Source organism: Bubalus bubalis, chromosome 11 (genome assembly GCF_019923935.1).
Source record: "Bubalus bubalis isolate 160015118507 breed Murrah chromosome 11, NDDB_SH_1, whole genome shotgun sequence".
NCBI classification, from domain to species: domain Eukaryota; kingdom Metazoa; phylum Chordata; class Mammalia; order Artiodactyla; family Bovidae; genus Bubalus; species Bubalus bubalis.
This window is the reverse complement of record NC_059167.1, coordinates 58,756,371-58,774,744: the sequence shown is the minus strand read 5'-3', so window position 1 is coordinate 58,774,744 and position 18,374 is coordinate 58,756,371. Positions and strand designations below refer to the sequence as shown.

At 37.3% G+C, this 18,374-nt stretch overlaps 1 protein-coding gene across 3 annotated transcripts in view; it reads left to right on the top strand.

Moving 5' to 3' along the window:
• The window catches only part of FRMD6 (FERM domain containing 6), a 281,731-nt gene that overhangs the window by 239,728 nt on the left and 23,629 nt on the right, over positions 1-18,374 (top strand). For 2 of the 3 annotated variants that reach the window (XM_044925123.2, XM_006046337.4), the window contains 5 exons: positions 1,830-2,074; positions 7,788-7,878; positions 11,753-11,856; positions 12,809-12,885; positions 15,267-15,453. In XM_044925123.2, the coding sequence (XP_044781058.2) occupies positions 1,976-2,074; positions 7,788-7,878; positions 11,753-11,856; positions 12,809-12,885; positions 15,267-15,453 (558 nt within the window). In that variant the 5' untranslated portion in view covers positions 1,830-1,975. The remainder of the gene's footprint in view (positions 1-1,829; positions 2,075-7,787; positions 7,879-11,752; positions 11,857-12,808; positions 12,886-15,266; positions 15,454-18,374) is intronic. The other variant, XM_006046339.4, reaches the window with a different exon arrangement.

The window sequence follows — 18,374 nt, the reverse complement described above, 5'->3', positions numbered from 1 at the left end:
TTAGCTGTGTTCATAGAACGCATAGGCTAGCCATTCTAGCCATCCCATACTGGAGAGAACTGCAGCACTGAGCTCTGGTGGCCCTGTAGGGTGATGTACTGGCTACAGCCTAATGGGAAACAATTGCCTTTATGCTTTAAGAAATGTAAAATACTCCTAAGGGTCTTTTGGTCTCCTTCCTAAGGAAATACTGTACATGTTTTTACTTTAGTTTTGAGTAGCTCCCTGGTGGATGCTATTTTATTTATACTTTAAAAAAAGAAATACTAGTTTACATTTACTTATGGTGCCATCTAAGAGTATATTCTCTCCTGTCTTCCTGCTGATAACAGATGGACATTGCACCTTAAACAAATAAGCCAAGATTCTGCCTTATTTATGGTGTGATTTATATGAGCAGTGATAATAGCTCTTCTATTAAAACTATATGGTTATGCTTTCTGCCTGATAAAACTAATCCATATTCCTGGAAATTCCTACATATCCTACAAATGTAGCTGTAAAGGAACAATATAAATGATTACTACTGGTTTGACAGGCAAGTTGTCTTAACATGAAAGAAAGTGAAAAAGTGAAGTCACTCAGTCGTGTCCAACTCTTTGTGACCCCATGGACTATAGCCTACCAAGCTCTTCCCTCCATGGGACTCTCCAGGCAAGAGTACTGTAGTGGGTTGCCATTTGCTTCTCCAGGGGATCTTCCCGACCCAGGGATCGAACCCTGGTCTCCTGCATTCCAGGCAGATGCTTTAACCTCTGAGCCACCAGGGAAGCCCAGAAGGTATGTCTTAACATACCTTGGTTGAATAGTGTTGTATTAGGAATAGTATATGAAATACTAGACACATTCATTAAAAGTAGAAAATATCCACCTGTGTTTTAAAATTATTCTTAATGTCTTGCCAGTGCAGTGAGACATGAGACAAATAAAAAGTGTGGTTACTGAAAATTGGTGATTAAGTCTTTATAACTTGCAGGCAAACTTGTTTACACTGAATATCTGAGAGAATTTAAAAAGTAAAATTACATGGTTTAATAAACTAGTTAGATATGAGAAGTATCCAAAATCTACCATATAAAATAAATACAAATATTTATTATATACTATCATGTTATTTCTATGTGTTAGCTGGTTGGTGAAATAACAGAAAAATAAAGTTTGCATTGTCAGGTTAGGGAATGAGAAGAGAGGGCAGCATCATAAAAACTCAGGGAGAAAAAGGTTGTAAGGAGGACTTAAGAGCCTTAGTAAGTGTTGTACATACTGAGGTCAATCAAAGTGAATGCTATGGTTTCTCCTCGTGGTCTTGAGATCACTGGCTTCCTGTGGCAAAGCCACGCTGGTTAGAAGAAGGAAATGGAAGCCAGACCACAGTGGTTGAAGAAGGAATATAATGTAAGATCCAAGACATTTCTTTGAGTTTGATTGTAATGGAAGAAAAAAAGGAGAGGGATTGAGAATTGTGTTGTTATTGCTGTTTTGTCATTTTGTTCATTTATTCCAGAACACTTCCATATGAGACTGGAAACTTCTCAAAGGCAGGCTCTACTTTTGAAAGCCCTGCAGTACACAGTACCGCCTTGAATGTAGAGACATTCATTGGCTTTATGTTAAATTCATGACTGTGAATGTAAGTTTTAAAACACTTGGTAGTGGCCAAGTACAGAGTACATGCCCATGCGTTCTCAGTGATTAGACGAGGCGGGCCTCACTGTGAGACGTGCTGTGCCCCGTCCTGCTGCGGCTCCTCTCCCATCTGTCTATTCACCAATCTTACCATCTTCATTCACAACCTCCTTCCTTTTGGACTTTCTTTTTTTTTTTTGCAGCTATGAAACCTACGTAGTCGAATATCACGATGCTTCTCCTGTAGGGAGTGTGATGAGGAGCAGAGTTTGGCTTTGGAGTGCTCGGAACCAGAGGAATTGCCGAGGACTCGAAGCCCAGCCCTGACCACTAGAGAGCCCACAACACAATGAACAAATTGAACTTCCATAACAATAGAGTCATGCAAGACCGCCGGAGTGTGTGTATTTTCCTTCCTAATGATGAATCTCTGAACATCATCATAAATGTGAGTAGATCCTACTTTAGAAATGTTTAAATGATAATGTTCCCACCAGTGACCACATTCAAATTATGACTTGGCTAATGATGAGATCCTCACAGAATGAGACTGTTAATAATGCTGGAGAATTGGGGTATTAAGGCTGTCTACACAGGTATAAATTTGAATGATAACTTAAGTTCAGCTGTCTTTACCAAAATTCTCTTGTTTGGTAAAATTAGAGAATATCTGTTACTATATTATATATAGAAAAATAAACACTTTGCTTTTTAAAAAAACTTTTATTGAAATATAATTTTTATGGATATCCGAGTTTGCTTTTTAAATACTTTTGAGTTGTCACCTACACACATGAAATGGTAATACATAATTGCTAACTTTTTAACATGCATCTTGATCATTGTTTTGATAGTAGGCCGTAGCCTAAGTCTAGCCAATTTCAAGAATAGGCTGTGTATTTACTCACTAAACTTGCTTATGGTTCATGAGCTGGAGTTAACTCTCTTAGTTAACCTGGACATTGAGGAATATAATACATTTTCTTTTTTGTTTTTACTTTTAAAGTTGAGTTATAATTTACTTACAGCAAAGTATAGGAATATTAAGTGTGCAGCTCTGACTTTTCCCAATGTATATATCCAAGTAACCATCATTCAGCTTGAGGTATATAGATTTCTAGTGCCCCAGAAAGATCTTTTGTGATCCCTCCTAATCAATAATCTCTACCAAAAGATAATATCTATTTCCACTTCTATCACCATAGAGTAATTTTCTTATTTCTGAATTTCATGCAGCTAAAATTATGTGGTGTGCTCACTTTTATATCTGCTTATATTTTATATACTCAATATTTGGCCTGTCACAGTTATCCATGCTGTTGCATGTGACAGTAATTCTTTTTTTCATTTTTATATTTCATTGTATGAGTATGCCTAATTTCTTCTCCAGCTATTATTGATGGGTATTAGGTTATTTTAAGTTTTGGAAGTATTACAAATAAAAGTTATGAACATTTTATGTGTATACACATATGTATATGGGCTTCCCAGGTTAGGGTAAGTGGTAAAGGAATCAGCCTGCCAGTGCAGGAGACATAGGAGACATGGGTTCAACCCGTGGGTCAGGAAGAAGCCCTGGAGGAGGAAATGGCAACCCACTCCAGTATTCTTGCCTGGAAAATCCCATAGACGGGGGAGCCTCACGGACTACTGTTCATGGAGTCGTAAGAGTCGAGCATGGCTTAGCAACTGAGCACGCACACATGTATATACATGTCTGGACTTACACCTGGAAGTGGATTGTGAGTCATGATGTGTGCACGTGTTGAGCTTTGGTAGAGACTGCTGCACAGTTTTATGTGATCACAGTCATGCCTAGCATTTGTCAACCCCGCCCTGTTGTCAGCCTTCATGTTCTTTCTTTGTATTCTGTTGGAATTAAGGAAAAATTTTCTTTAGTTCATGTCTTGAGTTAGTTCTTCTTGCTACTGTATTTTTAACCCAATTGCCATATGAAAAGAAATGTTATACGGAAGCTATATGACATTTAAATAGCTCCATTAAAAATGTAGAGGAAAAGATTCTGCTTATCATAATTATTTTGGTTTCATTCTATCAGTCACCAGAGTTCCTTGATTTACTAATGTAGCCTTGTTTTTGCTTAAAGGAATTGTCTGAGTATCAAACCTGCCTACTGAGTGAATTTTATCAGTCTCTTAGGCAGAATTTCTATTGATTTAGCTCTTCTATACTTAGATTACCCAAAGTTGTTTTGGATGTGTGAAGTGATAAACTGTTATTATTCCAGCATTTGGTTTTTAAAACCTAGTTAAAATTGGCAACATTATCTCTCTTCTACAGTTTGGGCACTGTCAGAATATATTAAAAGATAATTTACATATATACATGAATATGTTGTTTGAGTTCTTTTAACAGTTATATAGAGAAGGTATCAACTAAAATTTTAAAATATACATAAACATATAGTATAAGCACTTAAGAAACTTCTCTCAGTTCCATTTCTGCCTTTTCACCTGGTTGAATATGTATAAATGTGTTCATATGTGTGTACACACAAAAAGTATATGGAACAAAACCTTACTGACCTCAGGTAAGTTAGAAAGAAGACTAATCTTATTTCATGAGGAATACTAGGAGCTGGCTATAATTTTCTAAGAAATTAATTTATACTGAAATCTCAGTTGAGGAAGATAGTTATGGAGAACAGACTGACAGGCAATCCATTTGTTCCTATAGATCAGTGATTTTACAACTTGATGTCTAAAAAATTATCTGGAGAGCTTGATAAATACTCAGACTATTGGACTCCACTCCTTGGAGGTGCTGATCTAATAAGTCTAGGGTGGGACACAGGGATCTATGTTGAAATCCCTACTTCACATCTGTAACCTTGGGCAAAGTAGTTCTTTGCTTTGGTTTCCTCTTCTATAAAGTGAAAATAATCTGCTCTCCTCACAGGGACATTGTGAGGATATAAAGACATAAGATGCTTACTTGCTTACTGCCGTGTCTGGCCTCAGTGAGTGAGCACTTAATAGAGTAGCACTTGTTTTCATTTCTTTGAGCTGTATGCTCACTCTATTAATGAAACTCAACTTCTGAACACCATGTAGACCTGTTCTTATTCCAGGGTCCGTGGATAGCCCTGCCATGTCCAGACTCCTCATTAGCAAGCAAACTGCTGGACCAAAGGAGGGAGGAGGAGGAACTGGGTTAAGTAGCTTGGGGTCCCCTCACTGCTACAAAGTCAACTCAGGGCTGCCAAAGGCATGTCATTTTCTACAAAGTGTCATTTTTGTCTTCAGAAAATAGCAGTGATGTTTGTAGAGTTGTGGTAGAACAGATTAACTATAACAAAAACTATTTCATTAATGGTCTCCTTTTTAAAAATCATTTCTAAACACTTTTTTTAAATGAAGAAAATTTATTCCCTGAGAAGTGTAATTGATAGAATATTGCCTTTCTGCATGGGGTAAATGTAGTTTTGATCATTTTGATTTTCCATGAATTGAACAAATAGGGATTGTTCTAAATTATTTTAATCATCAGATAAATATTAAATATGGAAACTTGGAAATCTTTTGGAAACAAAGTTATGTTAATGTATGAGTCACAAAATTTTTAAGTGATGTAAATTGTGGCTAAGAGATTATATCTCTTCACTGAGACGAGAGTGAACAGTTCTTTTTCTGTAGCATATTTTAGACATTCTTGCTCAACAAGCTCAATATTGAGAATTAGATGCTGTTTTTATTAAAAAGTTCCATACAAAGTATATTTTTAGATAATGCTTTCATCCTTATCCCTAATGCCTCATAGTCTATGGCACCTTTTAAAGTTCCTATTGCTCCTGAAGATTAGAGAACTTGAAAATTTTTCAGTGTACTAAAACATAGCCTTCAAGACTCATAATATGCAAATGCAAAAAACTCAAAATTGTTTTCACAGTAGGTAAGACTTCAGAGCCACAGCCTTACTTACTTGCAGTTTTTAAACAAGAACATTGTCTTTCCTTGATAGTTGTTAAAGAGCTTTATTATGCTCCAGATACTTGATTTAAAACTAACGGAACAATAATAATTATATAGGGTGTATGTATGTATGGAGATTATTTGAACAACAGTTATACAGAGGTACAACATAGTTTATTTTGTATATAGCGTGTGGTTTGGAATTTTTCTTTTAACTTTTTAATCATATTTTATCCAAAGTACTTTGTATATGACATTTTAAAATACAGTCAAAGCTAAAGATTAAAGTCCTAGACTTCTTTAAGTCTCAAATTTGTAGTATATAGTTCAGTTTTATTTAATCTTAAATACTTTTCCCATTACTTTATCATTTTCTTTATTTAAGCTTATTTATAAAGTGCAGTTTCAGTAATACAGAACTCAAATCCAAAGTCTTTTTAGTGAATGAAGGTGACACTGATTTCCTGTTGGCAAATGTATCCCCTCAGTGGTGTTGGTGGGCACGTATTGATACAAATTCTTGAGTGGCACAGAATTAAATGATCTGCTCAGTGGGCCAGAGCACTGTAATTTGTAGTCATGGACCAGAAGGAAGGTAAGAAACCCACAGGAAATCAGATCCTTGGCTTTCATTCATCAGACATTTACTGAATGCCTGCTGTATATTCTGAGTATAGAATAAGACACTGTCCCGGCTTCACGGAATTCCTGTTACTTCTAAACAGCTGAAGCGGTGCTATTTGGCCTTACATATATACATTTTGTACTTTCTAGTGGATAAAGTGCTTCAGATTGCATATGTTCTCAGTCCCTCGGTGTGTCTGACTCTGTGCAGTCCCATGGACTGCAGCCCACCAGGCTATTCTGTCCATGGGATTACCCTGGCAAGAACACTGGAGTGGGTTGCCATGCCCTCCCCCAGGGCATCTTCCCAACCCAGGGATCGAACCTGCATCTCCTGCATTGCAGGCAGTTTCTTTACTGCTGAGCCACTGTGAATTAATAGTGAATGTGGAAAAGAGCCATAAACTATCTTTCCACATTACTAGTGAATGTGGAAAAGAGCCATAAACCTATCTTTCTTAATCCAGTTGACGTTGTCACCATTCTGAATTGTTTGACTTTCAATTATTAAGAGATCTCAACATGTTTTATTTTCTGAATCTAAGTTATATATTAAAGTATGATAAAAAATCATTAATTCAAAGTTAACTAATTTAAGATTTGTAATCATTAAAACTGTAACTGGCATGATTATTGAAGAAAGAAGTTGCAAGTTACTAGTACAAATAAGAGGGGAAATGCTACACATAATATAATGAACTGTCAGGTTGCACATATTTTAATAATATTTACATACAAAAATATTATAATACACAAATGAGCAAAGTTCTGAGTTACTCTCTCTGATAGTACTAACTACATGACTTCAGGCTCTCTGGGTTTTCCTTTATATGTTTGTCAAATGAAGAAATTGACCTATATGATCTCTTAATGTCAATCCTAACACCGATAAGCTTTAGTGAGTCTGAGTTCAACAAGGCAGACTCATTACAATTATGTGTCCCCCAAAATACTTCATTCAGTATTTGAAAAGTCAATAAAACTGTGTCTTTTAAAGACTGTTTTATCTTTCAGCATGTGACTTTTCAGAATAACTTAACCTTAACTCCATGTTCCAAATTAACATGATTTTATTATTATACTAGGACTCAGAAAAGAACCTGGTTTAGTACTTAAAAGATATATCAATGAAAGTGATTGATTAAAGTAAATAAAAGCTAGGTATTCACTCATTGTGTGGTACATGAGCATTTTGTTTAAACCACCATGACGAAAACTTTCCTTGTAAAAATACTTGCCAAATTAATAATTTTGATAATTAATAATTTTGATCATTTGATTAGATTATCTTGGTTTCCTTCTGAAATACATATTTATCATGCACTATGGCTATAGAGTAAAGCCTTGTCCATGTGTCCTCAGATTTGTGAGTCTTGTACAAGATTGCACTGGTACTTTATTACCATGTTGTAGAAATTTGTATTGTGATCATCATTACTGAAACAGCTGTAGTGATTTCCATAAACCAACTGTTGTTTTGCTAGTGTCAGCTTGTCCCTTCGGCATATATTTAGGATGCATTACATTGCCTGATTGTGGCTCACTGTTTGGACTTGGCTGAATTATTAAGTTGTGTTTGTTTTATTTTTGTCTTTTTTCCCATAGGTCAAAATTCTGTGTCACCAGTTACTGGTCCAGGTGTGTGACCTACTCAGGCTAAAGGACTGTCACCTTTTTGGACTCAGTGTTATACAAAGTAAGTCTCAGTCCCGTCTCTGATGGAGTTAGCCAACTCTCCCTGAGGAAATGGCATTTTATAGCTGTAACTTAATTGAGCATATTGTTATGTAATTGTGATTGTCAAAGTACTTGTAATCTTGGCTTCTAATCTAGTATTCATATTTTAAACTCAACTGCGGTGTATTTCTTCTATGATTTAGAATTTTAGGTCTTGAATTTATTATGGTTTGAACTCAAAAACTGGTACCTCTTTACAAGTCTAGATTTTATGGATTTGCTCTTTTATGTTTTAATGAACCCAACTTGATTTTTGTTTCTTTGCACTATAGGAAATTACCTTGGTTATTTTTATAATTTAATTTGTTTTGTAATTTTTGACATTAAAAGACATGTAGACATAATAAACCTGACTTTTCTCTATTCCAATTCTCTTACTGTTGAAGATATAGTATAACAAAGTGATCTATTAATTTACTCTTATTTTCTTTTTTCCTTCCTTTATCCCTTCTCTTTTTTTTCCAGTCAAAACATATAACTTGGAGATATGGGATCGGTTTCTTCTGTATACTTTACATGGAGAAGATTTTCAAGTAAAGGGCTCCATATAAGCTTTCTCTGCCAGTGACACCTTAGTTAGAATTAAGTTCCCAGAGTTTAAGTGTAGCCATTCCTTAAAACTTTTTTCTTTCAAATCATACTTTAAAATTTCTCTAATTTAGTCTTCTAGATGCCAAAAAACCTTTCAGATCTTTGCTCAGTTTTTCAAGGAAGCCTTTTTTGTGAAATGTAGCTATATTTTGTATTTGGATATGAATTATTTTCTACTACTGAAATTGGTTTCAATTTAAAGGTTTATGATATCTTGAGAATCTGGTTAGTACCATAAAATGCTCAGATCTCCCAAATTGGAAAGTGTATCATGATGAGCTGATCAATAAGTTCAGCTCCAAAATGTGAGCTGTTTTCATTTATCTAAAAAGACCACGCTGAAGAGGCCAGAGACCGTGGAGCAGGGAACACATCAAGAAGAAAGGAATCATCTGTATGTCTTCTTTGGAGAAATGTCTGTTTAGTTCTTTGGCCCATTTTTTGATTGGGTCGTTTATTTTTCTGGAATTGAGCTGCAGGAGTTGCTTATATATTTTTGAGATTAGTTCTTTGTCAGTTGCTTCATTTGCAAAACCACAATGAGGTACCACTTCACACCAGTCAGAATGACTGCTATCCAAAAGTCTACAAGCAATAAGTGCTGGAGAGGGTGTGGAGAAAAGGGAACCCTCTTACACTGTTGGTGGGAATTCAAGCTAGTGTAGCCACTATGGAGAACAGTGTGGAGATTCCTTAAAAAACTGGAAATAGAACTGCCTTATGACCCAGCAATCCCACTGCTGGGCATACACACTGAGGAAACCAGAATTGAAAGAGACACGTGTACCCCAATGTTCATCGCAGCACTGTTTATAATAGCCAGGACATGGAGGCAACCTAGATGTCCATCAGCAGACGAATGGATAAGAAAGCTGTGGTACATATACACAATGGAGTATTACTCAGCCATTAAAAAGAATACATTTGAATCAGTTCTAATGAGGTGGATGAAACTGGAGCCTATTATACAGAGTGAAGTAAGCCAGAAAGAAAAACACCAATACAGTATACTAATGCATATACATGGAATTTAGAAAGATGGTAATGATAACCCCGTATGCGAGACAGCAAAAGAGCATAGATATACAGAACAGTCTTATGGACTCTGTGGGAGAGGGAGAGGGTGGGATGATTTGGGAGAATGGCATTGAAACATGTATAATATCATATGTGAAACGAATCGCCAGTCCAGGTTCGATCCAGGATACAGGATGCTTGGGGCTGGTGCACTGGGATGACCCAGAGGGATGGTTATAGGGAGGGAGGTGGGAGGGGGGTTCAGGATGGTGAACACGTGTACACCCATGGTGGATTCATGTTGATGTATGGCAAAACCAATACAATATTGTAAAGTAATTAACCTCCAATTAAATAAATTTATATTTAAAAAAAAGAAGAAGAAAGGAACCAACCATTTGCTCTTCAGTTTCTTCCTGTGATAGTGGAAGCAGTAAAAACACAAATGCTCAGCTCCATCTTTATATTAGTACACACCTCAGTCATTCTTTCAAGAAAGAGCCTGGGGGAAATAAGATGCTCTACAGAGTTAATTCTTCTTACTTCAACTACAAGCAGTCTGTTGATCTTTGCTGTTCAGCAAGTCAGTCTCATAAAATCAGTTTCCTTGGTTTTCAAAATAAGAGTTTTTGAGATGTGTTTTTTAGAAGAGAGATTGCAGGATGGTGCAAGAACTTCGGAACAGGCATCAGATGACCTGGTTCTGATTCAGGTTCTACCACTAGCTAGCTATGTGGCTTTAGACATGTCCCTTGCCTTCTCTCCATTTCAGTTTTCTCTCATGTCAAATAGAAATCACTGCTTCACCTGCTTTGCAGGACGGATGTGTGCTTGAGAAAGTATACAGCTCTGGTCAAACTGCTGGATGGTAGAAACAAAGTGGTAGTTTAAAAAACTATGCATGTGCCATTATGGCGAGCAGTCTCAGTTCTATTCATTATGTTGCTTCTTCAGACAGGAACGCAAGCCAAAAGCAAATCAGTTTCAACAGGAACGTTGTCTGATCTTGTCCATTTCATGTTTAATTGGTACCATAGTAGAAACGGGAGATGGTTTTAGTTCATGTGATAAATGGATTTTAGTAGCATCTTCTTATCTCTCGGACTTCTTCTTTGCCCCTTTCATCCATGCTGGTTACTTACTATGACATTCATTGACAAAGAGTGGCTTTACCCTTCCTATTCTTGTCAGACGTTTGACTTGTTCTGTCAAACTCCAGTATTCAGTCATGAGTGACAGTGTGGGCGTGTGTTATCCTTGGAGTAGTCAAAGAAACAGACTTTTCTTCCACAACAAGTACATGTTTATGCAGGACTTTCCATGAGCATGACCCCAGGGTGATGGTTAGAGGAAAAGGAAGGAGTTTTAAAAAAAATTTTTTTTTTTAAACTTTGTACAAGATAGGAATACTTTTCATATGAAATATCTCTCTTTAAAAGAGTCCATTTGGGAAATCTGAAAAATTTTGCACTTTTTACCAGCTAGTTTTCACATGTTTAGATCATTTTTTACATGAGTTACTTAGCAGTCTTATTTTCTGCTCATCTTAAGAACATCATTCCCTTGAAGAAATATTTTGGCATCCATTCTTGTTTTGCATAAGATTATTTTCTTCTTCCCACAAGATCAACCCCAAAAGCAGTGCAAGTAATGCTTTATCATTTTGACATTCTGTGTTTTATGTGGATAGCACAGAGAAGGAATAGTATTAGAGACTTCTTTTCACAAAACACATGGGTCAGGCTCATCACTTGAAAACAAATTGGTTATCATCAGTTTTTTTAGTTTCTTACATAGCAATTAAGATGCTGTTTCTGCCCTTTTTAATTACTTTGCACTTATGAGATGGATCCTCTGTGAACCAAAGAAAAGCATGTTTTTTTAAGACTGAGTAACACCCACAGTGTTGGAAGTTAAACTATAAGTTATAATGACCATGGAAACTAAGTAAAAGCAAGAATAGGAATCTAATATTTCTTCTAAATGTTAACATTTTCAATGATACATGCTCTGTATTGCAAAAGCAAAATAATAATGTCATTAATAGCTATCCCACAGAACCTTGTATCTTTTTATGTTTTCAGTTTTCTTGGTGATATGTGACTTTAGAGTACATTCAGAAAGCTTGAGACTTTTTTTGAAAAACCCATTTCTTTGTATATTCTTTTCTTAAAAAAAAAAAATCTATCCTTTATCACCTGGTCTCCTTTTTTTTTAATGTGCAGATAATGAACACGTGTATATGGAGTTGTCACAAAAGCTTTATAAGTATTGTCCAAAAGAATGGAAGAAAGAGGCCAGCAAGGTACGACAATACGAAGTCACTTGGGTGAGATTACATTTATCAGCAAAATTATTTTGATTTTTAAAAAAGGTTTATTTTAGCTGTTATATATTAGGAAAACATCTTAACACTTTATACAGTAAAGATTTGGAAAGGGATATGAATTATAAGTTCTAAAATATCACATTAGTGAGGGATTAATAGCTTATAACATGTAGCAAAAGATTTTGAATATCTGCTAAAATAGTATTGGACAATAACTTTTCCATAACCTTGGGATAATGTTTTGAAATGAAAATCAAGGGAAAAGTATTTGTTCCTCTTCTTTGGCCACATTAGTTGTCAAAACTGACTGTCTAGAAATTATTAGTCATTTTAAAATCTGCTTTTACTATCTTTACATTGATATTTTATTACTTTATTGAACCCATGCCTCGTATTTGCATAGGAGAGCATTCACTGGGAATTTACCTAGTGTTCTCAAGATCACCCTCACAAAACAGTAATAATCCCCAGTGTGTAATCCTTGATCCTCCAATTTGTATTTAAGAATTCTTGGAGTAAACTGAAGGCTACTTCAAAGCCAACTACAAAGTAAGGAACATGAATGTCTAAATAAACAAACAGCATGTTAGAATTTGGTATGTGGAATGTCAGAGGAACAGGAGAACATTGTAATGAGGAGCAAATGGTCACCACAGGGGACAGAGCTGGGAGAGGAGCTGGATCTCAGCTAGAACTTTCCACTGGCATTTATTTTTATCTTCCCTTATGTTGTCACTGGCATTACAGTGAATGAGTATCAGATAGTGATGATGCTTTATAACTTCCTGTTTCTGCATGGACAACTTTATACCTACTGGAAGCCCCTACTCATTAGAAGTAGATCAAACCTTTCAATGTTTAAAAAGTGTCTTAAAAATGATATTTGTTGGTTTTAAAACCCACTTTTGAAGTAACTAAAAACAGCCTGATTTTTACACGTGTCTTTGTTTAGGGAATTGATCAGTTTGGACCTCCTATGATCATCCACTTCCGTGTGCAGTATTATGTGGAAAATGGTCGATTGATCAGGTATGAGGACAAGGAGAAATTCCAAACCTTTCATTTTCCACAGTACTCATCTTCTAACGTATCAAATAAAGTACTTGTGTTTATTGTTTGTCTCCACCTGCTAGAATATAAAAGAGCAGGGAGATTTTCTTTTTTAATTAATTTACTTGGCTGCACAGGGTCTTAGTTGCAGCACACAAGCTCTGAGTTTCAGCTTGTGGGATCTTAGTTCCCTGACTAGGGATCAAACCTGGACCCCCTGCATTGGGAGCACAGAGTCTAATCCACTGGACCATCAGGGAAGTCCCAAGAACAGGGTTTTTTTCTTTTTAAAAAAAAAAACACTTTTGCACACACATGTATCTTCAGTCCCTAAAACAGAGGTAACAGTAGACACTCAATACATATTTGTTGAATGAACGAGTGGTAATGTTAGACTATCAGTGAAGTTGTTAACAGTGTCACAGCTCACATTTTCTCTACTCCACATTCTCCATAACAGATCAGTCACTGAAAAGGTACTTCCTTTAAGGAAGAACTAGCACTTTTGTGAAAAGATGAGAGGTTGGTTAATGCATTGTATTCTTTTCTGGTGGTGGGGTGAGAAAAGGGACAGCAGCAAGAACTCTGTCCTATACAAATGCATGGGTGTTTGTATCGCCTGGTTTTCTTTTCACCTTCGGGGTCTTGCTTCTGTTCTTGGCAGTATCTTTAAAGCTAAGATTACACCCAGTGGAGCTATCCTGTGAGAATCTTAGATGCAGTTCGGCAAGGGCAGGTAACTGATTCCTTTTCTGGAGGTGGGTACCTGAATACTACTCTGCACATGATACAGACCCAGAAGTCATCAGTTCAGAAGCTCAGATTAACATTTTATATGAGGATTCAGTGCTGGAAGACTTTCAGAGGTGACCTTGTCACCTGGTAGAAATTACTAGAAATGTGAACTCTGTTTTTCACTTATTTTTAATTTTGAGAAACCCTATGTAAAAGGGACAAAGATACATTTAACTAATGAGTTGTATCTGAGATTTGCTCTTAGTATTTATATTATTGCCACATGCAAATTAAAAAGTAAAAAATATGAGCCCATAAAGGATGTTTTTAAAGGCAGAGAAACCTTTTTAGTTATTCTCAGTTTGTATAAAATCTTTACTCAGTGTACTTAATTGGAATGGAATGTGCTGGAAAGAAGAAAAATATAGTATTGAGCCACTAATTAGCCCCCTGGGACTAATGAATGTTTCATTAACCCCTATACTTCTGCCCTTTTCTCCAGTGATTAGCTAGTCCAAACGCTGTGTACTCAGCATTATACAAAGAAGTGCTCTGAAAAGTACTCTGTCCCAAGAGGAAAAAAATTACATAAATGCTTTATTTTTAAATTCTTCATTCTTAAACATGATCTTGGTTAAAATAAACCCATATGTTTTTATTATCATCAACTAATGAGCTATGAATCTCAGGTAAACATTCAACCTAAAATAATAGGGAGGCAAATACTCATTAAATACATAACACAAACACACACATTTTTTTCCCCCTTGCATTTTTACTTTGATCACAGAGGCGTCCTGTTTGCCTGTGACATTTTTTGGAGCTTGACTGTGTTTTTACCCAGTCAGCACTCTTTAGTGTATTTAATGGGGACTATATTTATTTCTGACCTCAACAGATAACGGGTGCACTATTACTGTTTCCGTTTGTGAGGACTATCATGATTTTGTGGCATGTACCTATAAAAACACACCCATAAAGTAACATCTGCTTAATTTTAAAAAAAAAGGATTTTAAGAGAATTTTCAGTTCATTCATTTTTAGAGGGAAAAAAACTATAGTCAAGCAAATTTTTTCTAGTAGAGCATATAAATAGAAATATTTTTTAAAGTGCCTAATGTATTTGTAATTTGCTCAGATGAAAAACAAAACAAAACAGGACACATGACATTAAAACCAGGATTGTCCCCAGATTTGTCCTTATTTATGTTGTGTGTGCAGCATCGTGGTAGCAAAGTTATTGTAATACAGACAACGAATGCCTAGGCTTCTCTTCTAATACTTGTTCAATGTAGTATTTATTTACCACATTGGAGTGGCATGATTTAGATCTTGTTTCCATCCTCGGAATGAATCAAGTGCCGCAGGCCTCAGGAAATGTTGCTCTTGCAGTCCGGGTCATCTGGCCTGGGGTCCTGTCTCCCTGAGGCCTGAGGAAAGCAGCCATCAGGCAGCCATCAGGCATTGACACAGCCTCCCCCTCTTCAGCAAGTGAGGCGGGGGAGGAGGAGGGGACAGAGCAGAAGAGCTCCCGTCCCCAGATGGGCAACAGGATTTGCTCTCTGTTTACATGCGTTTAGATTGTTCCATCAAAATGTGAGTTCCGCTTTCTTTTATTTTCCTAGTGACAGAGCAGCAAGATACTATTATTACTGGCACCTGAGAAAACAAGTTCTTCATTCGCAGTGTGTGCTCCGAGAGGAGGCCTACTTCCTGCTGGCAGCCTTTGCACTGCAGGCTGATCTTGGGAACTTCAAAAGGAATAAGCACTATGGAAAGTACTTTGAGCCCGAGGCTTACTTCCCATCTTGGGTAGGCACTGTTTTCAGATCTAAAGCATTTGCTCTAGCACATTTCTAGTTCATTGTTCTAGTTCGATAGAGACATATCAACCCCTAAAATGTCTACTCTCTATGTTAGACACATTGCGAGGCGCAATGGTAATGACAAAGAAACTAGTAGCAACCAGAAATAGTCAAGCTACTCATGCAGCTTCAAGAACTGGGAAGCCAGGTGTTTAATGGCCCACACACCCTCCATGACACGCGGGTACACATTTCACACTTGAGAGCGTGGCACACACAGTCTCTCCACCGACTCGACCTGTACGTAGGTAATGAGGAAGAGGATGGCTGTCCATCCTAAAGATGCTGGAACTGGGAATTTGTCAGCCTTCTTTTGAGATTTACTCAGCTTTGACTTTCCTATTTACTCTTAATTCGAGCAGCATTTTTCCCCTTCAGAAGGAGAAAAACACTGTTCTTTAAAAAGCAACATCATTCACAACTTTTCCTGTGCTGAGAAAACAAATATAAGTGAACTGCTTGTGCCTTCCACCATCTCCTTCGCTATCAAAGGAGGAGCCACCCGCTTCCTTCAGCAAGAAAATGTAGGTTATTTGAGCACTGACTGTCTCAGCCATGTTTCCTCCACCATACTCTGCTGACATCACTTCCCGTTCTTCCTCCAGGTCTCTGCTGAGGCATCTCTCTCTCCTATATCTTCAGCCTCTACTTGAACTAACTCCTCTTAAGTTAGAACATACTTGGGTTCACACCTTCCTATCTTCAGAGGAGAAAGGAGGGAGGGAAAGAAGAGCTACCTATCTCTCCTTCCCTTCTCAGTAAAGCTTCTTGAAAAAGTGATGTGAATTTGATGTTTTAGCATCTTTACTTCGACATGTACTCCTCAATCGACATCTATCTGCCTTCTTTCCTCACCAGCCCCTCCACTATGGTGTTGTCCTTAGGGCCAGCAGTGACCTTTAAGTTGCCAAATCCAGTGGACACTTTTCACATCTTTTCCTGGGTTTCTCTGCTGTGATTGACACTTAGTCACTCCTATCCCAGGAGACCTCCTCCAAATTGATGCTTTTTACAACCACTTATGTGCTGGTACCTCCCGAATCCGTTTCTCTCCCTTATGTCTGTAAGACAGATGTTTACCCATAGGCACCTCAAACTCACAATGTCCCAGATCAAATTTATCTGCTTCCCACCTCAGTTCTGTGTGTTCCTACCTCTGTGTTCATAACCTCAGCCAGTGGCCCTGGTCACCTAGAAACTTAAGAGTCATTCAGGCTCTTCCTTAACACTCTTCTTTTAGCTTGCCCCATCTGGTCAGGAGAACATCCTCTAATATAAACCCTTGATTCCCCATCACTCAACTTAGGAAATAAAATTCTCTTGTATTTTTGTTGCTGTTAACTTCCTAAACATTACTGCATCCCCACCCCAACCCAGGTCATGATTCCTCCCGTTTCCCAGGTGCCAGCTCTCGTCAGCACTCACCAGTGGACACTTGTCCCTGCTCCAGGCTTTACTTCACAGCTTGCAGAGAAGTTGATTTTGCTTCTGATTTAAACCTTCACCTGCAGAGTGAAAGCCTGAGCGCCAAACATGACCTAGGAACTTCCCAGCTCATGGTCCCTGCCAGATTTTTCACATTCCTCTCTGGTTGTCCTGCACCTCGTGTGTTGTGCTCCAGCAACACTCAGCATTACTGTGTCTCCACAACTCCTGTAGTTTTGCACTTTGGGCCTTTCTGCCTGCAGCTTCTTTAGCTGGTGAGGCACCCTCCCTGTTTTACCTGGCTACTCCTGCTCATTGGCCCAGGTGTGTTCTCTGGATGGACTGTCTAGGTGCCCAGGGCCCTTCCTCTGGGCTCAATAAGACCCTGAACAAAAGTATTTTATTTTCGAATATTCTGCTTATCTCTTGCACCCAGTAACCTGAGTGTTTCTTAAGATATCCTAAAGAACAGGTGTAAACTTAACCTTTTCTGTTTCTTCAACATTTCACATCATGGTGCTCAATACAAGCTTTTGTTCATGGGCTGACTGTGCTTCAGTTGTTGAAGAAAAACCACAGAGGGCATCAAGCTATTACATAGCAGTGCCTGTGGGACCAAAAGTAGCCAGTATTTCCATTGTCTAGTTATCATCAGGTTCTCATGGGCTCTTGGTCTTTAAAGCAGAGCTTCCTGATTCGTGCGCCGTGGCGCCCAGGGTACTGAGAGACCAGCTTCCTTGACCCTTGTGATCACCAGAACCACCTATCATATACACCTCACTGCCCTTTCAAATACTATTTTCTATGGGTTATTTGACCTGAAAAAGGTTGACAAGTACTGATTTAAATGATCTCCATGAAAAAGGAATCTAGAAAGAAAGAATCTATAACGAGTTATCAGCAAAACTTCATTATTGGCCAATAATTCATCATGTTTAATTCTCCTTAAAATATTCATAGGAAGAAAAATATGTCAATAACTATAAAAACTGATAGAACTAAAAATTCTCTAATTTTTAAATTCTGATCATTTTGAGCACTAAAAATGCTTTTTGTTCACTTTGCGTACTTCTTTTCATCTTTTATAATCTTCATGAAGTCAGCTAAGACTTTTAACTTATCAACACCTTTTTTTTGAGCCTGTAGCTACTGGACACTATATATTTTTGAAATCTGAAAGCTTAGACTACTGTCTGATGAAAACTGAAGTCGAAGTAAATTGTAACGAATATTTGAGTGAAATTGTTTTCTCCTAAGTATTTGAGTAGAGTGTTCTTATCAGCCTCTTATGCAGAAACCAGAAATATTTCTGAGAATTCCTTGTAGTCCTCTGCCTTCTTTGGATTAACATTGAGAGCCTCCCACTTTGTGGCTGTAATTTTAGAAGAGTTAAGTAGGATCCAGAACCTGAAGATGTGCTAACAGTAGCTGTATTTCATGGTA